The sequence below is a fragment of the Guyanagaster necrorhizus genome, assembly GCF_019112545.1.
Source record: "Guyanagaster necrorhizus MCA 3950 unplaced genomic scaffold BT62scaffold_4, whole genome shotgun sequence".
NCBI lineage: Eukaryota > Fungi > Basidiomycota > Agaricomycetes > Agaricales > Physalacriaceae > Guyanagaster > Guyanagaster necrorhizus.
In genome coordinates this window covers 804,337-828,354 of record NW_025064883.1, presented here as the reverse complement: position 1 = coordinate 828,354, position 24,018 = coordinate 804,337, and the positions used below count along the sequence as shown (strand labels likewise).

The window sequence follows — 24,018 nt, the reverse complement described above, 5'->3', positions numbered from 1 at the left end:
AAAATCAAGGATAGATGGAAGCAATTCAACCAACCTCTTATACAAGCACACGACTCGATACCTTGCAGCAAACGCGTCGTTTTAGACATGGCTGCCGCGTCTGATTCTGATTGGAATGCCAGAAGAAATGCGTTCTTAAATTCGGTGCTGGAGCAATTACTTGAAGCCCGTTTGGAAATTGATACTCTCGGGAAACGCGTCATCTCTGCTGAAAAAGAGGTTAGGCACTGTACACCAGCTCAACTGCAGTCGGTCCTGATCATGTTATTCCCTGTAGCGTGGTGAATGCTACTGTCAGCGCGTCAATTCAAGCATTCGCCTTCCAGTCCTGCCAGTGCCCGAAATGCCCCAGTCAATGGCTCATGAATGGCAGACGGATTTAGCTCTTAGATTACAAACCGCTGAAACGGGATTCAGCAAGGCGAAAGAGGAATACAACAAATTGAAGGAATCTGTGCGTTTTATCCCATTGAAAGTGTCCAGACGCTGAGGTTATGTCCACTTTTGTGCATAGCTCACCTCTACAAATGAAGAAGTGACATTCATCAAATCGCGTAATCAACAGTTAGAATATGATCTTTTTCAAGTTCGAACTCAGCGCGACCAGCTTCTTGAAGAACAAGCGCACCTATCCACTGTCCTGAGAAATGATTACGCCGCTCAAGCCTTTCCAGATAATGTACGCGGTCGTGAAGTCTGAACTACTTTTGGGCACATGGTATTCATCAGTCTTACAGGCCACTGGATCAGAGATAGACCGTAATGGGCACTGGACACTCGAGAAGGACTCGAGAGGATCGATACCCGAACTTATTTCTATAATTCAGGCTCGGGACGCGCTGGTCTAAGCAATTTAAACTGGGTCTAGTCCGCAGGGAGCTAATCTCCTTTACAGATAAAAGATTTACAAGAGACAGTCGACAGAGAGCACTCCTTGAACCATCAGTTGAAACAGAATCTCGCAACTGTCTCCAGTGAGATGCGAAACGCAAGTAAGACTGTTTTGGAGACCATTAGTACAAGATTACATGCCCCAGTCAGACCTAAACGTATGCTAACTCATATCATAAATTGACATTCTGTTTTTTTGAAGACATCCACGCGCAAACGAAGTGAAAGTGAGCCCAGTTCAAGCCGTAATCCTGGAGCCGTAAAGGAGACCATTCTTCCCGCCGATCGCCAATCCTCCACTTGCACGCTACAGCCGACCAGATCCGTGGTTCACAGGAAATCGGTGCTGGCAAAGTCGAACGATATTACATCATATGTCACTGATGTACCAGAGGAGCGACTTAAAACCTTACGAGACCTTGAGACAGTGACCAACCCTACTTCTGCAACTGGCATCAACGCCTCATACTCTCGGGATTTCTTGAAGACAAACATCGGCGGTAGCATCCAGCCTCTGATTGTTAGGTTCGTTGCGTTTTGACTTGAATTCTATAGTCACTGACTGAACATACTGTCTAGAGTTACGCACACTCAAACAGCACTCGCTCAAAAGCATGGGATTGACTGTTATCTATGCCCCAACTTAGAACATAATCCTTGGTGCCCAACCATCCCCGGGCGACATGGATATATCTTCGTAGGCCTCGGAATGGACAAAGATGCTTTTGTAAAAAAGGAGGAATTCTATACAGTTTTTGTTGGCATCAAGGAGAATTCCTCTTCCCCCAGACTTTTACGTTATCTCGGGCGGTACACTGCTACACATGTAGCACCTTTGACAGTTGCGGAGTGGAATACCCTCGCTCTATCTGTAAGAGTGTCCAATTAATAACAAAAAGACTTTATTGAAAACTTGATAGGTTCAGGCGGCTTACTCTGAAACAACGAAGAAAGAGACAAAAGACAGCAGGCCGACGGAAAAGATTAAGAGCCTGTATGCCGAAGGGGTTCTCACCGTTCCTTGTGTCCTTCTCAAATGTGTGGAAGTTGATCACGAACTTTCAAGCAGTTTGGAGTTGGCCCTCCGTAACAGTCCATCGCAGAAAACTGGATCCGTCTCTCCTTCAAAGCGACGGCGTGAAATTCAAGACGAAGGCGAAAACGTCAGTCGTACCCGAACCCGAAAGACTACAACTAGCCTGGCTGTTTCCAGTGCTAGTCAGCTGTTAGGATGAGGATATAGCCTGTCTCCCTTCTTACAGAAAGATTTAGCATCATGATCACCTACAATACCCATCGAATTCAACAGTTGTACCTACTACTTAGTCTCGTTTAGGGAAATTTATTGTTTTTGACTGCGTTGATGGCGGTTTTGGTCCAACTTGCTGTTTCCTTTTCTGTGCTTCGGCCCTGATCTGATACTTTTACCTTGTCGCACTCATGCCCGGACGGACGAAAAGGACATCGCCACTGAAGGCACCAGGTACAAAACGCAAAAGACGTGCTACAATGTAAATATGCTCACGTCGCAGCAGACCGTGCCTATCTCGCACTCGGACTGGAAGGGTCAGCAAACAAACTAGGCGCCGGTATAATCAAGCACGCTGAAGATGGGTCAACCACAGTCTTGTCGAACACCCGACATACATACATCACCCCTCCGGGGGAAGGATTCCAGCCTCGGGATACCGCGCTTCATCATCGCGAATGGGCTCTTAAAGTCATCGACGACTGTCTGAAGCAGGCCTATGTATCATTGCATGATATAGACTGCATATGTTTTACGAAAGGTACGTCGCCGAGTCGATTTCGAGACAAGTCCTGAATGCAGCCTATTCTTTTCAGGGCCGGGAATGGGTGCACCATTGCAGTCGGTAGCTTTGGTTGCGCGAACGCTTTCTCTTCTCTACGACAAGCCACTTGTTGGTGTGAACCATTGTGTTGGCCGTAGGCATTCAATCATCAACCACATCGCATACTTTACCTTCTAATAGACATCGAGATGGGACGCGAAATCACTGGTGCCCAAAACCCCGTTGTCCTATACGTTTCCGGAGGAAATACACAAGTCATTGCATATTCTCGTCAATGTTACCGTATCTTTGGAGAAACACTTGATATCGCTGTAGGAAACTGCCTCGACCGATTTGCACGAGTGATCAATCTCAGCAACGACCCGAGTCCCGGGTATAATATCGAGCAGGAGGCAAAGAAGTTCGTCACACCTGCTGCATCTCCCAGTACGTCGATACTGAATTATGGGCAGGGGCAACCGCCTTTTGCCGATACCGTATGCCACCAAGGGGATGGACATCAGCCTTTCAGGAATCTTGACTTCTATTGAAGCTTATACCTTTGACAAGCGTTATCGACCTGACGGAGGGACCGACAACCCGGAAGATGACATCATCACCCCTGCAGACCTCTGTTTCTCCTTACAGGAGACGGTTTTCGCGATGCTGGTGGAGATTACTGAACGTGCCATGGCACATATCGGCAGTAAAGAGGTTCTCATTGTCGGTGGTGTCGGATGTACGTTAATGCATTCGCATGAGCGTAATTATTAACGGACTTCTAACTAACAGGCAACGAGCGACTCCAAGAAATGATGGGAATAATGGCCGCTGAACGCCATGGACAAATTTTTGCTACTGACGAGAGGTGTGTTTGAGTATTGTATTGAGTGTTAATCTGGACCTGACCAGCCATCAGATTCTGCATAGACAACGGAATTATGATAGCTCAAGCAGGCCTTCTCAGCTTCAGGATGGGCTTCAGCACAGCTTTGGCCAAAAGTACCTGTACCCAAAGGTATGTGAGCGCGGCGCATGTTCCTTTACATTGCCTAACATGAATTCAGATTCCGAACTGACCAGGTGCACGTTGCTTGGAGGAAGTAGCTATCTTTGCAGGTTTCGAAGCTTTCAGGATATTTTAATGTATAATGTATGCATGTGCATCGATAACAAGTCAAGAGTGCTACGTTCTTGTATGATGACGGTCTAGTTCTAGATCTACTCATGTAAGCGTCATTTAGCTGCAACATTGGCTGAAACTAATTTCCAACCCTCAGGATCTACTGCGCGCAGCTCCTCGCCCAGTTTCTCAAAATGTGCCCACCACCACCGATTAGTTTCATCAAAGGGACTACCAGTACCTTCGTCCGGTACCCTTGCCTTCCAAGGTTTATCGGGTAGAATGTAATGAAGGCATCGAATTTCTTCATCGCGCCAGATCTTTGGATGCACAACCTGCAATGTCCGAAGTGCGTTGTAATACCAAGGAAGAGGCTTCCACATCCCTTTGAAATGCTCGATCATGAGGTCTTGGTCTGCGAACGTGAAGTTTTCAACTTCTGCAGAGGTCATGAGTCGTTTAATGATAGCGTTTGCCACAGTCATCGAGGGATTGAGAACGACAACCCCAGAATTGAGCTGGCTGTAGGGGCGAGGTTTTCCTTCTGACCACTGAGGAGGTGGGGCATTTGGACCGGACACGGCACTGTGAGCGCAGTTCTCGGGAATCCTATAATAGCATGAGCTACAGGGAAAAAATGGGCGTTATTGTGCAGGGCTACTAACCAATCGGCAGGATAATGGGGGAGCTTCCGAGGGTTGCAAGCGCAGACATGGGCAGCAGCGATATTATCTTCGGGCAGGTCGAGATCCATCAGCTCGTCCATGTTTCTCATGATTATCACATCGGCATCCAGAAGAACCACTCGCTTGAGAAACCGGATTTTTTTTGAGTTGGCGTCATCGCCCCTAATCTAAAGGAATACGTACATCGTAATCCACCATCTCAAACGTACTAAGAGATAAATGTTATCGGATGAGCACACAAGCAAGACGACAGAGATGCCTTACCGAACTTTGGACCAGGTATCGGCAAACCTGGCATCGTGGACGTCGAATCTTTGGCGACTTGCCTCTGGGGCGACTACGTCCACATCGACACTGATCAGACCCCGATTTCTGAGGACATCAAGGGCATCCTGAGATATATCCGGAGTGACCATCACTATCAGCGGATATTTAGATTTGGCGGCCTTGAGACCATAGTCTACGACGAGAAGACCCGGCAAATAAGCTGTCTTGGATAGAAGGGAGACCCAGGCGGCTTTGGGAGACATGGCAGTATGGTACAGAGGCAGCCGATGACCGGTCTGACCAATGATTGCGTATTTCGATCCCCTACCTTGCAATTTTTCTTGCCTCGGAGGACCTTCGCTTTCGATCAGAGCGGAAGGCACCGTGGATCTGATTGCCGTACACTGTTAGCCGCTGCCTCGAGTCATTTCCTTTGCCCAACGTCGCCTTTCAGTACGGATCTTCTTGTCATTTTTGCTACCGTCGGCGTACTAGACATTTTTCCGATTCATTACCTCGGATCACTCTGCTGATCACTTGGTTGACAGTATTACTAGTAGAATAATTACATGATGTACTACACGGCTTTATCGTAGATCGGCACCCAAATGTTCCGGCAACGAGGTAATGAGTTGACGTTTTACTCTATTCTCAGCTCCCTTCCCACGCAGTATATTCTCGATGTAAAATTCACCAGCCTGTCACGAGATAAATCAATACCTGACGAAATAGGCGCCTCGAGACGCTCACCTTGTAACTGCTGCGAACTAATGGTCCACTAGCAACATAGAGGAAACCCATGTCTTCGGCAACTTGCTTCCACCGCTCAAATTCTGCCGGTTCAACGTAACGATCTACTTTCATGTGCCGTTTGGTCGGACGCATGTACTGGCCGAAAGTTATAACGTCTGCGGACACCCTGCGAAGCTCTGAAGACAGTTAATCGTGCACAGAGTGTCGCGCAGGTAAAGAAACTGACCTCGCAACGCATCTACCACTTGTTCGCTTGTTTCGCCAACACCCAGCATGATACTCGTCTTCGTGATTCGAACGCCCTCTTGTTTGGCATGTTCTAGCACTTTCAGACTTTGTCGGAACGTCGCTCGTCTATCCCGGACGAACGGCGTCAGAGCTTCAACCGTTTCAATGTTATGAGCATATACGTCGAGCCCGGATTTCGCGACAAGGGATACATGAGGTAAAGCCCCAGCGAAATCTCCGGTCAATGCTTCAACCAAGATATGGGGAGCTCTGTAACTGAGGTCAGAATTTGAAAGTGTTACGGATAACGTGGACGTATACTTTTGTTTGATCTTCCGTATAGTTTCTGAAAAATGGTGGGCACCACCATCAGCAAGATCTAGGCAATGCATAAGTCACAGTGTCAAAATATAGAGAGGTGAAGCATACCGTCTCTATCGACGCTCGTAAGAACAATATAGCCCAAACCCCATCGACTGATGGCCTCAGCAGTATTCTCCGGTTCATGGGGGTCCAAGGGTGGTGGTGCACGAGACGTCTTTACAGAGCAGAATCTACACCCACGGGTACATGTATCGCCCATGAGCTGTTTGTATGAGCCGCTGTATTCTTATTTAGAGCCTTGGTTCTCACCATTATGGTAGCAGTAGCTGCACTTCGGTCCTCTGCCTCCGTAGCGCCTTCCTTGCCACCCCAGCAATCACCAATGTTGGGACATCGAGCTTCTTCGCACACAGTGTGAAGACCCAATCCTCTCAAGTCTTTCTTGATCTTAGTAAACGAAGGTCCGGAAGGAATAGAAGTTTTGAGGTATGACGGAAGACGAGGGCTGACGAGAGGTCAATTCTGGAAAGACAAAGCCATTCAAAGGCATACCCTCGAGCATTTCCAAGCAGAACATGGTCAGAAGGCTCGCCCGAAATGAACTCGTCTAGTGAAGGTCCAGATGCCAATGCTTCCCTAAAATTTGGTTTGGGAGGGGATGACGGTGTTGCAAGGAAGCGGACCTGAGGAAGAGGTCGCAATCGAATTTCTCTCAGGAGAGAATACATTGTAGGGAAGAGCTGAGAACGACACGGTCGAATGACAGAGAGTGGAATTCAAATTACTTCCTATTACATCATCATCATTGAATGTTTCGGATTCGGCCGACTACCGTCCCGACTCCGAGTCAACGCTGATGAACGCACTGTCTCGTCGGGAAGAGGACAGCCTGTTAAAGGCTACCAAAGCCTACGCGCTCAAACAGTGCGATCCTGTAGTCAAAGGCGTGTCTCTGCTTTGTGTTCCTGCTATTGGTCTCACAGAGACGAACCAGAATTTGCAGATTGCATGTCAGGACGTTTAATTTCGGTGGCTTGGGCCTGCAAAGACAAGCTGAGGGTAGTCGAAAAGTGCATGATTCAATAGTCGGTGCTTTTCTATTGGAGTTGTTCTTCTAGTAATAGTTGCCCCACAGTACTGGACCGGAGTCTATGGACATCGTTCGTGGGGAGTACCTCAAGTTGCGAAACCAACGGCAAGAAGAAAAACGCAAACTTTTTGACGAGTCTTTGAGATCGTAGCAAAAATTATATCCTTCTGCACTTGCATCTCATACACACTTTTCACGACCGAGGAAACTTCTTACACGATTATCTTAATTTATAGAATATACAGATCACTTCTTTCCATGGACGGCATTCCATTGCTTCCTGGCTGCCATTAACGAGGTAATCAGCCTGCGACACGAATTCTTAGTGACAGCGGGTGGTTCTATACGACGTAGTAGCTCACCCAAAGATACCCAATACGCCATCGTTGAGATTCGTCAGGCCGAGTCCGGTCGCGGGAATCCAAACATCGAGCGAATCGAGGGTAAGCTGATGCAGTGTAGCCGCACGTGAACTTGTACAAATTCAGATTTATGTGTCTTTCAAGGAAAATAGACGTACGCTTTCAGGGCCGCCGCCTTTGTAGAGTAGTCGGCTTCGGTACCAAGATTCTTGTCGCCGATAGACTTGGATTTCAAAGCCAACAACTCTTTGTGTATACGAAGCATCTAATCAATTTATCACTTTAGTGAGAATCATAATGAAAGCGCAATGACTGGCTTTGATTATCCCATTGAGCAGACCGAAAACAATTCCGGTAAACCAAAATCTATTTGAGAGTCTCTGTATCTTCTGAGCGGTTTCAGACTTGAACTGGACAAATTTTATGGAGTTTGCCTGAGAGAAATCAGACGGTATGAATTAGCTGACGTCGATAGGGAATGCTCACCCAGACCAAGGCGTCGAGGGACAAGTACCCAAAGTATGCTATTTGTCGAGCAATAGTTGTTATTTGTTCGGGTGCAGAAGAGGAGGAGAGGACGGCCCGAAGGGCTGCCTGTAAGTGTTCCATAGGTTTCCCCAACCGAAGAACTGTGTTCAGTAAGTCAAAAAGTACAACTCATCGATGAGTCAGAGACAAACGTTTGCGAGCAGTCCCAAGATGGGCTTTGAGGGCATTCCAAGGAACTGCAGCATCCTTTTCACCGCGAAAAAGAAGGTACCATGTGTAGAACCTGGCGAAATATTGGATTGCGCGGTAGGTCTTGTGCCGTTAGTATTTGGTAGGCGGCCGCGAGGGGCTAAAGATATACCTTGTCCCTTCCGAGCGTGGTTGTACCAAATTTGAGGGATTGAGAGACAGCTGGATGGAAAATGATCTGGGATGCGACGGCGGACATGGCTGGTTATTCTGAGGACTGACTGGCAGTATTTGAATGTGTGGGGAACTGAATATTGAATTCACGTGTTTCCCCGCAAGAAAGGACCGGACCGGATCCTCCTAGTGACGTATTTCCGTGAAAAGCACTACGAGTTGCAAGTTAAAAAAAAGAAACAAAAACAAAAAAGTGGATTTGCATGCCAGCAAACAACACACTCAGAATCTGCCTGAGCGCTACGTCGCTCTTACCGCTCTACGTTGACATACGCAATTCAGCGGAAAAACTCGGACGGAAACCGCCGTTTCCATCTTGCTGCCCGATTGTCAAGTTCTTCCACTTTCTTCCAGCTTTCTTCCGCCTGTTCCTCTCTTTTCTCGTGCTTTCTCAAGCTTAATCACACGCAATATGTCGACGACACTCTACTCAAAGGTCACACGGCTCACAATCGAATCACAGGACTTCCTCACTCACGTGATGCCATACAGTTAAGTCTCAGAACCCCTCACGGCCTGGCCAGATCTGTCCGACTCTTCTCAAGTTCTTCCGCTACCATGGTTAGACTTTCGAACTTTAATATACACAAGCTCACATCGATATAGTCCGACTCTACTTTCCGCCTCGAGAAAGATACTTTTGGTGAACTTCAGGTTCCCGCGGACCGGTACTGGGGTGCACAGACACAACGGTGAGAGCTCGATCCTTTGCTTATTGTCGTTCGTACGACATTAACCTGTCCTACAGATCCTTGCAGAACTTTGACATTGGTGGCCCTACGGAACGGCTCCCCCCCCCTCTTATTAAAGCCTTTGGTGTCCTCAAGAAAGCCGCTTCCGTTGTCAATGTCGGTTATGGCATGGATCCAAAGGTCGGCGAAGCCATTCAGAAGGCAGCTGATGATGTCTGTAGTCTCAATATCCAATGCCATCCTCTACTAATCTATCATTCAGGTGATTTCCGGGAAACTCATTGACCATTTCCCCCTTGTTGTATTCCAAACGGGTAGCGGTACCCAGAGTAATATGAACGTCAACGAGGTTGGTCGTGTTTATGTATTCATATCAGTGTCCAATGGTTTAAAATCAACGGCAGGTTATCTCCAACAGAGCCATCGAGCTTCTTGGCGGCGAACTTGGGTCAAAGAACCCAGTACACCCGAATGACCACGTTAACATGAGCCAAAGCAGCAACGACACGTTAGGACCATGCTCCTATTATGCGAGTCGAGCTATTTGACACATAATACAGGTTTCCCACTGCTATGCACGTTGCCGCCGTCACGGAACTCAGCCGTAACCTTCTCCCGGCTTTGACTGAACTCCGAGATGCTCTCAATACAAAGTCGGTTGCCTTTGATAATATTATCAAAATCGGTCGTACGCATCTTCAGGCAAGTTCGAAGCAAGCATGGTTGTGAATATAGCTCATGATCACAACAGGATGCGACTCCTCTCACTTTGGGCCAGGAATTCAGTGGCTACGTTCAACAAGTCTCCAATGGCATCGATCGTATTAACGATGTTCTCCCACGATTGAGCCTTCTTGCACAAGGTGGAACTGCTGTTGGCACTGTACGTCTGCTGGATGAGAATATGGCGGCTGCTTCACTGACCATAACATCGATAGGGTCTTAATACCAAGAAAGGTTTCGATGTCAAAGTCGCAGCAGAGATTAGCGAGATAACTGGATTGGAATTCAGAACTGCTCCAAACAAGGTATTCACTTGGTTTGGTGCGAATCTTCTTAGCTGAACGTCGGACTGCAGTTTGAAGCACTAGCAGCACATGATGCTCTAGTCGAGGCACATGGGGCCTTGAACGTCATTGCGTGTTCCTTGATGAAAATCGCCAATGATATCCGATACCTAGGGTCTGGACCTCGTTGTGGTCTGGGTGAACTCAGTCTACCGGAAAATGAGCCCGGTAGCAGCATCATGCCAGGCAAGGTCAATCCTACACAATGCGAGGCTTTGACAATGGTTGCCGCCCAAGTCATGGGAAATCAAACCGCCGTCAGTGTAGCGGGTGCCAGTGGGCAGTTTGAGGTAGGGGGGGATTCGTACAATATCCGGATCTTCATTTACGAAATTCCCTCAAACAGCTTAATGTCTTTAAACCGGTCATTATCAAAAACGTTTTACAAAGTATTCGTTTGTTGGCTGATGGTGAGCTTGATTTGCATCGGAAACACCTAGACAAGCTCATGGCTACCAAAGGATCACGCTCCTTCACCAAGAACTGCGTCACTGGCATTCAGGCGAATGAGAAACGAATCAACACGCTGCTTAATGAGTCCCTCATGCTCGCTACGATTTTGAACAGCCATCTAGGCTACGATAGTAGGTGATTACAGCCCATGAAAGGCATTTTTTCACAAGTTACAATGGCAGATGTCGCGAAATGTGCAAAGAAGGCCCACAAGGAAGGGACGACACTGAAGGAAGCCACCGTTGCACTGGGATTCCTGACACCGGAAGATTTTGACCAGAAAGTTCGCCCAGAACTGATGTTGCACCCGGACCCAGAGAACTGATGTTGATTGGACCAAGTAATGAAATGGCTGTGGTGTTTCGACGGGGATGATGTGATCGAAGGCAGGACCCCGAAAAGGCAGCGGGAGCTGGGCTCAGATCAAGTTCAGATGAGGGACCGAATGATGACTGACTGAAAGCTTAGAAAAAGTCAAGTTGGAACAGAAATTTACTTGAAAGTCATCAGCAAAAGTGAGAATGAGCATTAGAACTCTTAAAACTGAGCTGTAGCAAGGATTGTGCCAGAATGTCAGCTAGAATATCCTTTTTGGTCGGAATGACAAGAGTGAGCGTTCCCAAAAAGGTAAGACAACACGCAATGGCAAAATTCGAATGCCAGGCCTCAGTTTTAGTCCACTCTCCCACCCTGCTCATCAGTCCCCAATTCTGCCCGTCGTTTCAACTTCAAACTTGTTTCCACCTCCGTCGTCGTCGTCGAGCCCGACGACGTTGACGACATATTTGTCCACCATCGGGCCCTGTATACGGGGTCGAAGCGCCTTCACCTTCGGCTCTGCTCCCACGAGGCTCTTTCCGTCGTGGCAGTCGCTATTTCCCTGTTTTTCCTTTCTTATCTTTTTGCACCTATAATTTTAGCAGTAAACCTCCCTGTTATTAGCCATGTCGCTTAGCCGGATTCTCAACGACGAACCCTCGCCTGCTCTTTCCGCTAGGTCGCCATTCACCCCCTCTTCGCGCAACATGCCAACCGACACTGTGCAAAGAGATATACCATCTTCGTCCGCCTTTCCCAATGCATCACCCCGGTCCCAGTCCCGAATGTCTGATTCCTATCGCAATGCGCCGCCTCTTCCTCGAGTTCACAGTCATACACTAGCCAACCATGACCCGGTAGACCTTTGGGATCCGTACCTAATGCCACGCCCACAGAACATCATGGGTACTGGTTCCAGTTCTGTGCGTTCCGAACTTGTCGACCGTGAACGCGACATCCACCGATCCGCGTCTCCTGATAGTCAAATTCACTTTTCGGGTAGTGGAGTGGAGAGAGATTCTGTGCCCAGAAAGCGCCATAAAGGGAACGATGACGACAGTGATTATCGAGTTGCCGACGAACGACGCGTGAGTCCTTGCTCTGTATGTCTGGAATGTTTTACGTACCTCTCGTTTCCAGCATCAGCTGTTTAACGCAGCAAACTGCCCCCAAGATATCCACACGGATACACTGCCACACCCAGGGTCCCCCGCTCGGCCTTCCCTCAACGAGGAAGTCAAGCCTCGACCGTCAAAACATCCGAATGAAGAGGATAGACTTGCATCTTCTGATCTCTCAGATTGTGAAGAAGTTTGGATTGCAGAGCTGAGCGATTACATCCTGGAGACGCAGAAGCGCTTTAAGCAAGTTGAGCAGTGGTTCAATGAAAGCACTAGAGTGAGCTATCGACACTTATCTTGCGTTCCGTCACTCAACTACTTCAGGATCGGACCGCCAAAACGGCCGAAGACATGTCCCATTATTATTCACGAAAGATCGCCAAGATACCAATGCCTCCACCTTCGCCTCCACCCATGCTAGCTCCTCCAGATAGTCCACGTTTCAATGGCTACGAATATCCAGATGTCCCTATCCAGGATACACCAGACCGGGACAACCTGTATGTATCTCCAGGCGCGGATATGAATAACACGCCGGAGCCCCTTCCATCAATACGACTCGGCAAAGGAAAGGAGCGCGTTAAAAGGCATGCCTCGGGGGCTATGTCTGATGCAAGTAGCGAGTTATTCGCTCCCCTATCCCGAGAACGGGGTCATGCGAGCAAAAAGAGGAAGTTGGAGGCGTCAGCGATTGATATTCCGGAGGATAATGCAGTGGAGCCGTCAGTTATTGACGAGTCCATTTCGCCGGCAATAGCCTCAAAAGCTTCTGCAAAGGGAAAAGGGAAAGCAAAGCAACAGTCGTTACCCACCCAAATAGAGATCGCTGAAAGTGCTTCCGCCAACGCTAAGCCTCCGCGCAAAAGGCCTGGTCCCAGGAAGAGATTGCCTTTTACCGCAGACTTGGAGTTGGAGTTGGCATCGCACCCTCCTTCTATCGCTGGAGATGTCACGCCTTCGGTGTCTTATTCAAGACCTTCCTCGCCAGTGCCTACAAATTCTACTGTGATCTTTGAACTTGACGAGGAGATCCCTCCTCTGAAGAAAGCGAGAAAATTGGATGACAGTGCTATGGTTAAACGGGTCAAAACTCTCGAAGATGCGCAACGCAAAGTTTGGACGAACATTGCTAGAAGAGATGTTGCCAAGGTTTGGACGAGTGTTTCATCTACATCTCCTGCCATTTACATATGCAATTTAGGTGTATAAATATCATGCACTGGGCTATCAAGCTCGAGTATCTCAGTCAGAAAGAATAGCTAAATTGGCCTCTATTCAAGCGCGCAAGCCTTTCACGAAGACCCCCAAGGGCGTCAAGGACATGCAGGCCAAGGCTAAACGATTGATGCGTGAGATGCAAGTCTTTTGGAAAAAGAATGAACGCGAGGAGAGAGATGTTCGGAAGCGTGAACACAAGGAAGCGATGGACCGATTAAAGATGGAGGAGGAGAAACGCGAGGCAGCACGACAAGCGCGAAAACTTGAGTTTTTGATTAGTCAGACAGAGCTCTACAGCCATTTCGTCGGGAACAAGTTGAAGAGTATGATTCCATCTTTCTTCCCATGGTGGTTCGATCTGACAGGTTTGTAGCATCTGAGATGGAAGGCAATTCAAACAGTGAACCTCTTCCTGCCGGAGCCGATTTCGAGGACATTAATCCTGAAGCTCTCGGAGAGATCAACTTTGATGACGGTGAGTAGCTAAATTCCTCGAATTCGGTATCCCAGACTCATGAACTCTGTCAGACGACCAGTCTAACATGTATAAACATGCAAGACACAATGCTCAAGAGGCTATAGCTCTTGCCAAGCAGAAAGCCCGAGAATTCGATGCCCATGCTGCTCTGGGGCGCAAAAACGAGATGAACAAGCTCGTGAAAAGCCGATCACAAGATCAGGTTGACGGGGAAGCTGAAGTTGACGGGGAATCAGGGACGTTCGGTGCCCCCCTTCTGGATCGTATGTCCTTTTAACGTGTTTATTTCCGGGTATTCACATGCCTGCTGTGACCAGTTGACTCCGACGAACTCAATTTCCAAAACCCCACATCTCTCAGCGGGCCGCTTACTATTGGCCAACCGAAGATGTTAATGGCCCAATTGAAGGAGTATCAGCTCAAAGGCTTGAACTGGTTAGCGACGTTGTACGAGCAAGGTATCAACGGTATCCTTGCTGACGAGATGGGTCTCGGAAAGGTGATCGTTGCATCGCTTATGTGAAATACGCCTAACGTTGACTTTTAATAGACCGTTCAATCTATTTCTCTACTTTCGTATCTCGCCGAAACCCACGACATCTGGGGACCGTTCCTTGTAGTAGCACCTGCTTCAACTCTGCACAACTGGCAGCAGGAAATTACTCGATTTGTTCCTCGATTGAAAGCGTTGCCTTACTGGGGAAATGTCAAGGACCGCGCCACTCTTCGGAAGTTCTGGAGCAAGAAAGAGATAAGTTACAATCAGGACGCGCCGTTTCATGTCCTCATTACCAGTTATCAACTGGCAAGTTTCGTCCAAGTCGTCCAAATCGTTCCAGAAGTATTGACCTTCGTATCTTCCCTTCTCAGGTCACTCAAGATCAACAGTACTTTCAACGTGTCAAATGGCAGTACATGATATTGGACGAGGCGCAGAATATCAAGAACTCTTCTAGTGTTCGGTGGAAAACTTTACTGGGCTTTCAATGTCGAAATCGACTCCTACTAACAGGAACTCCCATACAGAATTCCATGCAAGGTACTTGAAGTCTCAGTAAGTTCTGATGTCATATTCTGACGAGTGTTTAGAGTTGTGGGCTCTTCTGCACTTCATCATGCCGAGCTTATTCGATTCTCACGATGAGTTCAATGAATGGTTTTCCAAGGACATCGAAAATGCCGCAGAAAACAAGGGAAGCAAATTGAACGAACATCAGCTACGGCGACTGCATATGATCTTGAAACCTTTCATGTTACGCCGGGTGAAGAAGCATGTCCAGAACGAACTGAGTGAGAAGGTCGGTGACTTCATCTCTTGATGTTTGGTCGCTCTCAAATTACATTGTCAGATCGAGGAGGATATATATGTATCTTTAAGTGCGAGGCAACGTTCGTTATATAAAGCCCTGCTTGCCAAAGTATCTGTGGCCGACCTCATCGCAAAGGCAGCTAACATCGGGGATGCTGATTCTGCGCGAACTTTGATGAATCTCGTTATGCAGTTCCGCAAGGTCCGTCGAATTCGTTTCTAGTACCTGCCCAACTCTCTTTATTGAATCGATATCAGGTTTGTAACCACCCAGAGCTATTTGAAAGGGCCGACATAGTCGTACCTTTCTCCTTTTCAAGGTTCGGACGATCCGGACCCCTTTCACGAGAAGGCGACTTCATCAATTTGCCCTATTCAACTCGCAATCCAATTGAGTGCACTGTACCAAAGCTTCTGTACCGACATGGAGGCGTTCTAGATGTACCCTCAAATGCCTCATATCCTGTGTCGCGGAATAGTTGCTTGACCAAGCTGATGAACATTTGGTCCACTGATTGGATTCATCGCTCTATATATGATGGTAAAGGTAGGTCTGCTGTATGATAGCGTCTACGAGAGACTTAGTCATTCTATAGTATCGTCATCTTTTGCATTCTTATCACTATTAGCTATGTCACCACAAGAAGCCCACAACTTGCATGTTTCTCCTCTTCTTCGCCGGAGGTTGTTAGCCCTGCAATTTGAGCAAGAATGGTTGGAAGAAGGCCCCTTTTACTTGTGCGTTCCCTATGTTTCTTGAATCTTTGTGAATACTTATTTTAATCAGGGACTCCTTTTTCGCCGCACATTCTTCTCGCCCTTCCCTGGAGATTGGCATCTACCCTTCGCTACAACTACTGGATCGCGCTGAGGGCTTACCTCATTTATTCTCCATTTCCCAATCAGCTTGGACCGAGACTTGTTTATCTCGCTCGGAGATGAAGTGGTTTGTGCCTGCAGCTACGGCACCGCCGATATCATTTTGTTGTACGGATAGAACCTTCGTGGACCGTCATTCGTACATATTGGACAGTCCTTTGGAGTCACTTGGACTGTATGGTGCCCCATCATCATTACGAGACTCGTTTGACGCCTGCAGCGCTTTCGATACACGCTTTCCAGGTCTACCATGTACGGGTCTCCTTGCGGAGTCGTCTTCAGACCAGATTCCGTTGTCAACGATGCAAGTTCCCGAGGCCAAGCGACTCATCTATGATTCTGCCAAGCTTGCGCGTTTGGATATTCTCCTCCAAGAACTAAAAGCAGGGGACCATCGCGTCTTGGTTTACTTCCAAATGACTCGCATGATGGACTTGATGGAGGAATACCTGATTTATAGGCAGTATAAGTATCTCCGTCTTGATGGATCCTCTAAGCTCGAAGATAGACGAGACATGGTTATCGATTGGCAAACAAAGTTGGTCATTTCTTAAAGTGTAGGATGCTGTTTCCTCACCAAGACCTTTGTCAGGCCAGACATCTTCGTTTTCCTGCTGAGTACACGAGCCGGTGGTCTTGGTATCAACCTTACCGCTGCGGACACTGTGATTTTTTATGACCACGATTGGAATCCATCCAATGATGCTCAAGCCATGGATCGGGCACATCGCTTAGGGCAAACTCGCCAAGTGACTGTGTACCGTCTCATAACTAAAGGAACCATAGACGAACGGATCATTCAACTGGCTCGGGTGAAAAAAGACGTGAGCTCTTCTCTTTTCTGTTTCTTGAATGTCTAATTCTCTTGTTGCATTTAGGTTCAAGACATTGTCGTTGGTAATAAAAACCTCACGGATGTCGCCAAGCCTAGCGAAATTGTTCAGCTTTTATTGAACGATGAACAGTTCGCTGGTCTGGATACTTCTGCTACGGCAGATCTCTCTGCGGAAATACCTGCCAATGGTTCTACTGAACCTATCCGTGATCTCTGGGATGAAGACGGGGATGACGATTTTTTTGGTCATTCTAATCCTTCAGCCGTAGCTAACAGCCAGGTAGAGGCACTTCAGGAGGAAAATGGCGATCCTATGCCAAGCAGCGGTCGCGGTAAGAAACGCAAGCCTGGTAATCGAGGTGGTCGTAGGGGCGGCAAGAGAAAAGCAGCCACCGATCATGCGCCTGTTTTAGATTACTACTAGTACCGGATAACGTACGTTGGTCCTACTGGTTTCTATTCTCTTCGTCTTCGCATCCACTGTAGACTATCCTGGCACTTTCTAGTTTATCCTTACTGTATAATAGAGGAACGTCTTTAATTGGCAGGCGACTTACAGCAGCTGGCCGAACGGAGAAAATGATTCCGACGAGCGGAGTTGATTTTGTGACTGATGGTGACTCCGCGCCATCGACCTGCACTTATTTAAGTAAATGCTCAAGGACAATCTTGATAATTCTCATGCTCATCCGAATTTCGTTGCAACTTATCTCGACTTCCGTGGAATATAGGACACCCAGCGATCTTTCTTGTTTTCCTTTTTACGCGTAGGACGTTCCTGACAGACACCATCTTCATTCGCCTACAATTGTGGACGACGATAATCCGGCTTGGTCGCAAAGGGAACGACTTCCAATAACCGCCGTTCTTTCTCTTTTTTGGTCCATCTGGGATGGCCAAGAAGAAGAAGACTCAGGTGAAGCCTGTCCTCCGGGGTTTTGCGACGACCTCCGTCCCCAAGAAGGTCGAGAAACCCGTCGAACTAGAGGATGTTACGGACAGTCCGTCTGCCCCAGACATACTTCCAGAACAACCGGAAATGGTGGATCTTGTCGAGAAAGGAGGACCAGAGGAGGAGCCAAATGACGAGTTCGATCCAGACAAGGTGGAAGAACAGTCGCTTCAGAATCTTGTTGATAGACTTCAAGAAAAAACAGAAAGAGATATAGTCAGGTTCGTCACTTGCTCAAGTGTACCCCATATCTGTATTCACTGTCTGCGATTCCAGAAATGTGAAGGTATTAGAACACTCAACCTAGCTTGAAATAGCGGACTTAGCTCATTTCGCCATCGCAGGCCATAGAACAGGATAGACGTTATTCCAAAACTCTTCCTTGGTTAGAGTTGAATCCCGTCCTCGTTGAACGTATTCTTGGTCTCGCTCTGGATTCCAGATCTTCCGAAGGTAGACAGAAAATCTCCAGGGCAACGTATACTCATGACAATCAGGGAGACGACAAATCGACGAACCAGAAGACAAACTGGTTGCCAAACTTGCTATCACTTACGGTGTTCTCCGTCGTCTCGGTTTTTCTGAGGAGAGGGTTATCGAGTGTCTTGAAGCCATACCAGGGTTCGAGCTAGAAGAAGCTTACGACTGGGTGAGCTTTCTATTTATATGTATAAAATTGGTCTCAAGTGTTGTAGCTGTATTTGCATTGCTCTGAGGATGAGCTAGGCGAGCAACGTGCGTTTCCCAGAATCTGTCTGAACCATTTTTCAAAGACTCGGTATTCTGCTATAGGTTCTGACGATTTCGTGGAACCTCGTGGCCTCCAGACTCCAAAGAAGAGCAAATCCCGAACTCCACGCACACCCCGAACACCTGCGGAATTTCAAGCAACCCCCTCTACTATCAAGCCAGCCACCAAGTCTTCCAACCTCGATGTGAATGCGCCCATATTTGTTCCGTCCTGCGGCCCATGCGCCTCTATAGGCTGCGGGGACCAGGACAATCTTACAGCTCATCAAGCTTCCTTTGTAGACGGAAACGATGGTACATATTTCGACGACGCCAACGCGGAATATATCCGCCTGAAGTTGCGACTGGACACTTTGAATCCTCATAGTCAGGATGCCGTCGAAATAAATAAGATCAAGCGTCGCTTGAATGCTTTGAAGAGCGATTATTTCTTCGACGAAAAGTCTGCTGTCGTTGAATATGACATCGAGCGAGACAAGGTCGCCGTGAGCACTCTTGATGCACGTCTCCGCGGCGAAATCTCGCTACCCATTCAAGCTGAGAAGAAACTCCCTCCACGTCTCCAGACGTCTGTTGCTGTTGCGTCCGATATATTTGACGAAGATGTTGGAGATGCGGATGTGGGTATACTTGACCTTCTTGAAGACATTCCGGCGACGGAGACGACCACCAAAGGAAGTACTGTCACTGTTAGAGCTATGCCTCTGCCTAAACATTGGTCGGGCCGTACTCCGAAATCGTTGCTATCAGATACTGTTGCAAAAGTAGACCGATATGCAGTCATTACGTTCAGCATCATATCTGGCGCCGGTCGCGCTAAGAGGGCAGCGGTCAACATTCGATGGCAGGGCAGAAAAACTGACGAGTGGTCAATGGAGTCTGTTGCCTGTCACGATGAAGGCCAAGCGGAGCAATATGTCTCCACCCTGGCTCTCCATGCCATCACCTTCCCCCCTGCCGATGGCTTTGCCTCAGGAACTGCGGCTGTTGTTGGTGGCCAAACATTCTTTCGTTTGTTACCTGCGGTATTCAGAGATCTTTGGGATGAACTGGAGACGGCCAGAAAATCTGAGGAAGATTCCATCAATCGGAGTGTTTGGAGCAGATTAAGAACCATAGCTGAACCAAAATTGCAAACGTCTAGCAAGGTTTGTCCTCACGTTTCACCACCATGCTGTTGACCCTGATCTCAACCATTAACACTAGATCGCCGGCAAGATGGTCAGATCTGCTGTAAGCAATACGGATCTGCTATATTCTTTCGGACGCGAACGATCTGGTCAAGGTATCAGCGAACAGCTCAAATCAAGCTTCAATCAGCGTAGAGACAGTCTATCATACCAAGAAATGCTGGTGGCGTATTATTTTATCTTCTGCACTTAATATACCCTGATGATCTTCCTAGGCTCAGCGAAATAAACTTCCTATCGCTGGATATCGAGAGGATATTATCGCAGCTCTGGATCGATCTCAGGTCCTGGTTCTCAGTGGTGAGACTGGATGGTGCGTTCTCACCTGCAAGGTTCTATTTTCCATGACTAAACACGCCAACCAGCGGCAAATCCACTCAGGTTCCAGCGTTCATCTTGGAGGATCAGCTTTCCCGTGGTATTCCATGCAAAATATATTGCACGGAGCCGAGACGTATATCAGCTATATCGCTTGCTCAACGTACGAAATTTGGGTCCATTCTGTCAGTGCCGCTGACAACATGTTCAGGTGTTTCCAGGGAACTAGGAGATTTGCCCGGTGCTGTGGGAACCCTGAATTCTCTTGTGGGATACTCTATCCGTTTGGAAAGTAACACCACTAGAAACACCCGCCTAGCGTTTGTTACCAACGGAATTGCTCTGCGAATGCTTGAAGGCGGCACCGGGCAAGGCGGACAAGGCACAGCTTTTGACGAGTTAACGGTGAGAACGATCTTCCTTTTACGCTGTGGGCAATGCTCTTACAAGAAAACTTTAGCATATCATTATCGATGAGGTAGCTCATCCATTCCTTTTTAGCCACTGAGATACCAACGATTTGCTACAGGTTCATGAACGTACAATCGAATCTGACTTTTTGCTCATTGTCCTTAAGTCATTGCTGCAACAGCGATCCAATCTCCGGTATTGATTGTCTTCGTCTTTGCGTGCGAACTCTGACGGTCTTATCATAGAGTTATATTGATGTCTGCCACTGTCGACTCTGTGAAAATATCGGAATTCTTTGGAGGATGCCCAACAATTCATGTTCCAGGCCGTACATTTCCTGTTGAGGTGAACTATCTTGAAGATGCTCTTGAGTTCACCAAATGGTCGATATCTGAGAATTCCCCGTACGCACGACGATGTAAGTCAGCTTCCGTTTCATCCTTCCAATGCTTATGTTCTCACAGTACACGATACTTTTTATCGTGGTAAGAATCGTATTGACTGGTCGGAAGATTTGGTTCGGGACAACGAAGAAGATTCTGATACCGTTCATGAAAACGTCAACCTTGGCAAGAAGTACTCCCCAAGCACTGTCCACACTATCAACCTTTTAGACGAGCGGCTAATTCCTTATGATCTTATACTTTGCCTTCTGGAGCGGATCTGTTTGCAAGAGGCTGGTTACATGTCTTATTCATCTGCCATTTTGATTTTCATGCCCGGGATTGGAGAGATCCGTCGCCTCAATGACTTATTGACGGAGCATCCTTACTTCGGAAGTGATGACTTCAGGATTTATCCATTGCATTCCATGCTTTCCAGTGAAAACCAGAGCGCGGTCTTTGATACTCCTTCATCGGGCGTCCGGAAGATCGTCATTGGTGAGCATATACTCCTCCTGGCAACGCAACTCATCGTCTTTCAGCCACTAACATCGCAGAAACCGGTATCACGATCCCCGATGTAACGTGTGTCATAGATACTGGGAAGCATAGGGAGATGAGGTACTGTCATTTACTATCCATCCTAACCAAGTCCTTACATGAACCTCAGATTCGATGAAAAACGTCAGATTAGTAGGCTTGTGGATACCTTTATCGCCAGGAGCAATGCATCGCAAAGGCGTGGTAGGGCAGGCCGTGTACAAAGCGGACTGTGTTTCCATCTCTTCACTAAAGTTCGTCATGACACTCGGGTAATGCTTGCACTTCTCGCTGCCTCCCACCTTTTGCTCAGATTTCGATTAGATGGTCGACCACCCTCTCCCAGAGATGATGAGACTAAGTTTATCAGACTTGGCACTTCGGATAAAGATCATGAAGGTGAATCTTGGGACCTCGATCGAAGACGTTCTCTCTCGAGCATTGGATCCCCCCGTGTCTATAAACGTGCAGCGTGCCATCTCGATGCTCGTAGAGGTCAGCTGCACCACTTGACTTCTTTTATGTCATTGACAAACAATTACGCTTAGGTGCGCGCGCTGACGACCTCGGAGGAAATCACGCCCATGGGCCGACTGTTGAGCAAGCTGCCGACAGATGTGCACCTTGGGAAGTTCCTACTATTAGCGGCTCTTCTGCGCTGCCTAGATCCCGCCCTCACTATTGCGGCGACTCTGAACTCCAAGTCACCTTTTATTACGCCAATGGGACTTGAACAAGAGGCCGATCGTGCGAAAGCTACTTTTAGAGTTGGTGCGTAGGAGCGGCTATTTAGAGTTCATCTTTCTGATGCTATCCTTAGAAAATTCTGATTTCCTGACCATACATAATGCATTCTCAAGTTGGCGGAGAACTTGTGGGAACCCAGGAGCTGCGAGAAAATTCTGTCGCGTCAATTTTTTGAGCCACCAAGTATGTCCTCCTTGGTGAATTTTAACACCACGTTACTGATTGTACCTAGAACTTACAGCAGATCGAGGAACTTCGTCAGCAGTTTCTAGGGTTAGTCATTCTCTCTTTGTTCGTAACGGACTCGAAAGCAATGAACGTCACGCAGGTATCTCATCGACTCTTCGTTCATCCAAGTCGACAGGAACCTCGTCCGAGAACTCAGCCGGTATATTCTCATACGTTTTGTTGTCTATTTAATCTCATCCTATATAGGGCGCGTTGTGGTCGAAATCGAACGCGTTTCATCATGGTTCCACCTGAGCTTGACAGCAACTCCAATAACACAGCACTTTTCAACGCTGCTCTGGTCGCTGGCCTCTATCCAAAAATACTGGCAGTGGATCCTACTACGAACCACATGCGGACGATATCAAACAACCAGCTAGCCGCTTTCCATCCCTCTTCTGTCAATTTCGGTCGAAAGCCTGGTGACTTAGGAGCTAATCATCTTGCTTACTTTACTCTAATGTAGGGGCTACATCTATTCGTTTCAACCTTAACTAATTGCGTCCCTAGGCATTCAAAGAAACTGTATGCATGGGAGACCACACCTGTTGACGACCTGGCTATTCTGTTGTTGTGCGGGGAGTCCGAAGCAAAGGTGATTAATCTAGATATTCCAACAGATGCTCGTCCCTAGGCTGATCCAGAATCGTTCACAGCTTATATCGGATTCGCTCTTCATTGATCGAAAAATCAAGTTCCGCGTCCCACCCAAGACAAACATTGCCTTAAAGCATTTGCGAACACAGTTGGCTGCTGTCTTAGCACAACAGTTCCGAGGCAAGGTACTCAATGAAAGCCAGATTCTTTGGAACGACATGGCCCTGTCGGTGCTGGGGAAAGTCAAAGTAGAAGACGAGAATGAAGTGTCTATTTCAATAGCCATGTAATATATTAGCGACCATGATTGTGTCGCACTTCCGTTGGATCAGCTGTTTACTTAGGTCCTGAAGAACTGGCGCTTTAAATGTTTTATTGACGGACCAATCATCGCAAATGGACACAGTGAAAGGTTTGGGTATCTACTCCTCGTCTTCCTCGTCATCTCCAGTGCTGAAAAAAACGTAAGCCAACGACAAGGATGAGTCCAAAAATAAAACCTACTGGATATTATAGAAGCGCAACTGGTAGTTGTCCTTCGACGACGCGACAACGCTGCAGAACATTATTATTAAAAGAGAGAATTGCATGACGAACGAACTTACCGAATCCAATCTCTCAAGCTGTTCTTTTTCAAGAACTTCTTGGTGAGGTACTTGAGGTACCGTTTCGAGAATGGAATGCTAGAGGTCACGGTGATTTTGGTGTTGCCTGCGTAACAGAATTTATAACTTTGGACGTGGTGACGGGATGTGCACTCACCATCTCTGGTGATCTTAACGTTTTCACCGAGCTGACCAGCCTTTCCGTCGACCTTGATACGGTCATGGAGGAACTTTTCGAAATCGGCACCGTCGAAAACTCCGTCAGCCGCAGGCTTGGAGTAGTCAACAACGAATTTATGCTTAGTAGCGACTTTTCCAGGGGCGGCCTTGGGCTATACAGAGAGAAAAGCAAGGTATGAGCCTACTGAGAAGGTAACTCAGCAAAGCGGTACCAAGCTATACTGACCATTTTTGTGAGTCGGGTCTTGATGGTCTTTGGCGAACTTGAGAGCTTTACTATGAAGAATTGTCGACTGTACAGGTGGACAAATAAAGTTT

The 24,018-nt window shown here is 47.6% G+C and overlaps 10 protein-coding genes across 10 annotated transcripts; 6 read left to right on the top strand and 4 right to left on the bottom strand.

The window, feature by feature from the left end:
* The first annotated feature begins 28 nt into the window (after window positions 1-28).
* On the top strand, window positions 29-2,284 carry BT62DRAFT_509494 (uncharacterized protein). The gene is made up of 8 exons (XM_043181201.1): window positions 29-219; window positions 278-454; window positions 515-679; window positions 738-842; window positions 896-1,036; window positions 1,094-1,416; window positions 1,471-1,762; window positions 1,812-2,284. The coding sequence occupies exons 1-8, from the start codon at window positions 88-90 to the stop codon at window positions 2,124-2,126; spliced, it is 1,650 nt and encodes a 549-aa protein (XP_043043890.1). The 5' UTR covers window positions 29-87; the 3' UTR covers window positions 2,127-2,284.
* Window positions 2,285-2,331: 47 nt separating this feature from the next.
* On the top strand, window positions 2,332-3,791 carry BT62DRAFT_885329 (O-sialoglycoprotein endopeptidase; the record flags this gene model as incomplete). Its single annotated transcript, XM_043182827.1, has 8 exons — window positions 2,332-2,374; window positions 2,427-2,681; window positions 2,737-2,838; window positions 2,886-3,105; window positions 3,158-3,423; window positions 3,477-3,552; window positions 3,604-3,702; window positions 3,752-3,791. 8 exons carry the CDS (start codon window positions 2,332-2,334, stop codon window positions 3,789-3,791), a joined length of 1,101 nt encoding a protein of 366 aa, XP_043043889.1.
* Window positions 3,792-3,827: 36 nt separating this feature from the next.
* On the bottom strand, window positions 3,828-5,174 carry BT62DRAFT_1072473 (glycosyltransferase family 8 protein). The gene is made up of 4 exons (XM_043178859.1): window positions 4,758-5,174; window positions 4,677-4,701; window positions 4,473-4,615; window positions 3,828-4,416 (listed from the first exon to the last, which is right to left on the bottom strand). The coding sequence occupies exons 1-4, from the start codon at window positions 5,021-5,023 to the stop codon at window positions 3,921-3,923; spliced, it is 930 nt and encodes a 309-aa protein (XP_043043888.1). The 5' UTR covers window positions 5,024-5,174; the 3' UTR covers window positions 3,828-3,920.
* Window positions 5,175-5,282: 108 nt separating this feature from the next.
* BT62DRAFT_962223 (Lipoyl synthase) lies at window positions 5,283-6,793 on the bottom strand (the record flags this gene model as incomplete). Its single annotated transcript, XM_043188634.1, has 7 exons — window positions 5,283-5,458; window positions 5,511-5,689; window positions 5,740-6,011; window positions 6,063-6,120; window positions 6,171-6,327; window positions 6,375-6,570; window positions 6,618-6,793. 7 exons carry the CDS (start codon window positions 6,791-6,793, stop codon window positions 5,348-5,350), a joined length of 1,149 nt encoding a protein of 382 aa, XP_043043887.1. The 3' UTR covers window positions 5,283-5,347.
* Window positions 6,794-6,921: 128 nt separating this feature from the next.
* BT62DRAFT_1001219 (uncharacterized protein) lies at window positions 6,922-7,306 on the top strand (the record flags this gene model as incomplete). The annotated part of the gene is made up of 3 exons (XM_043176703.1): window positions 6,922-6,989; window positions 7,049-7,150; window positions 7,201-7,306. The coding sequence occupies 3 exons, from the start codon at window positions 6,922-6,924 to the stop codon at window positions 7,304-7,306; spliced, it is 276 nt and encodes a 91-aa protein (XP_043043886.1).
* Window positions 7,272-8,635, bottom strand: BT62DRAFT_1072470 (peroxisomal biogenesis factor 11). The gene is made up of 7 exons (XM_043178858.1): window positions 8,368-8,635; window positions 8,198-8,318; window positions 8,004-8,146; window positions 7,835-7,951; window positions 7,676-7,782; window positions 7,518-7,628; window positions 7,272-7,462 (listed from the first exon to the last, which is right to left on the bottom strand). The coding sequence occupies exons 1-7, from the start codon at window positions 8,452-8,454 to the stop codon at window positions 7,402-7,404; spliced, it is 747 nt and encodes a 248-aa protein (XP_043043885.1). The 5' UTR covers window positions 8,455-8,635; the 3' UTR covers window positions 7,272-7,401.
* Window positions 8,636-8,687: 52 nt separating this feature from the next.
* On the top strand, window positions 8,688-11,216 carry BT62DRAFT_984893 (fumarate hydratase). The gene is made up of 13 exons (XM_043189893.1): window positions 8,688-8,865; window positions 8,922-8,990; window positions 9,036-9,121; window positions 9,178-9,334; window positions 9,384-9,470; window positions 9,526-9,629; window positions 9,682-9,823; window positions 9,873-10,004; window positions 10,060-10,149; window positions 10,200-10,478; window positions 10,535-10,598; window positions 10,650-10,772; window positions 10,824-11,216. Exons 1-13 carry the CDS (start codon window positions 8,842-8,844, stop codon window positions 10,964-10,966), a joined length of 1,500 nt encoding a protein of 499 aa, XP_043043884.1. The 5' UTR covers window positions 8,688-8,841; the 3' UTR covers window positions 10,967-11,216.
* A 95-nt stretch (window positions 11,217-11,311) lies between these two features.
* On the top strand, window positions 11,312-17,367 carry BT62DRAFT_984892 (uncharacterized protein). Its single transcript, XM_043189892.1, has 16 exons — window positions 11,312-12,047; window positions 12,100-12,357; window positions 12,405-13,229; window positions 13,282-13,621; window positions 13,672-13,773; window positions 13,827-14,039; window positions 14,094-14,275; window positions 14,327-14,581; window positions 14,647-14,815; window positions 14,866-15,074; window positions 15,126-15,287; window positions 15,344-15,632; window positions 15,682-15,823; window positions 15,873-16,502; window positions 16,557-16,788; window positions 16,843-17,367. Exons 1-16 carry the CDS (start codon window positions 11,586-11,588, stop codon window positions 17,221-17,223), a joined length of 4,851 nt encoding a protein of 1,616 aa, XP_043043883.1. The 5' UTR covers window positions 11,312-11,585; the 3' UTR covers window positions 17,224-17,367.
* A 324-nt stretch (window positions 17,368-17,691) lies between these two features.
* Window positions 17,692-23,205, top strand: BT62DRAFT_916822 (uncharacterized protein; the record flags this gene model as incomplete). The annotated part of the gene is made up of 22 exons (XM_043184013.1): window positions 17,692-17,972; window positions 18,028-18,037; window positions 18,096-18,204; window positions 18,249-18,400; window positions 18,447-18,486; window positions 18,544-19,649; window positions 19,708-19,734; window positions 19,907-20,004; window positions 20,231-20,414; window positions 20,539-20,615; window positions 20,666-20,838; window positions 20,885-21,301; window positions 21,346-21,388; window positions 21,474-21,597; window positions 21,668-21,838; window positions 21,892-22,114; window positions 22,164-22,273; window positions 22,323-22,363; window positions 22,419-22,478; window positions 22,526-22,780; window positions 22,829-22,913; window positions 22,975-23,205. 22 exons carry the CDS (start codon window positions 17,692-17,694, stop codon window positions 23,203-23,205), a joined length of 4,017 nt encoding a protein of 1,338 aa, XP_043043882.1.
* BT62DRAFT_509108 (ribosomal protein L22e) lies at window positions 23,061-23,994 on the bottom strand. Its single transcript, XM_043181200.1, has 5 exons — window positions 23,927-23,994; window positions 23,678-23,852; window positions 23,521-23,626; window positions 23,420-23,470; window positions 23,061-23,368 (listed from the first exon to the last, which is right to left on the bottom strand). The coding sequence occupies exons 1-5, from the start codon at window positions 23,927-23,929 to the stop codon at window positions 23,338-23,340; spliced, it is 366 nt and encodes a 121-aa protein (XP_043043881.1). The 5' UTR covers window positions 23,930-23,994; the 3' UTR covers window positions 23,061-23,337.
* Between the last annotated feature and the right edge of the window lie 24 nt (window positions 23,995-24,018).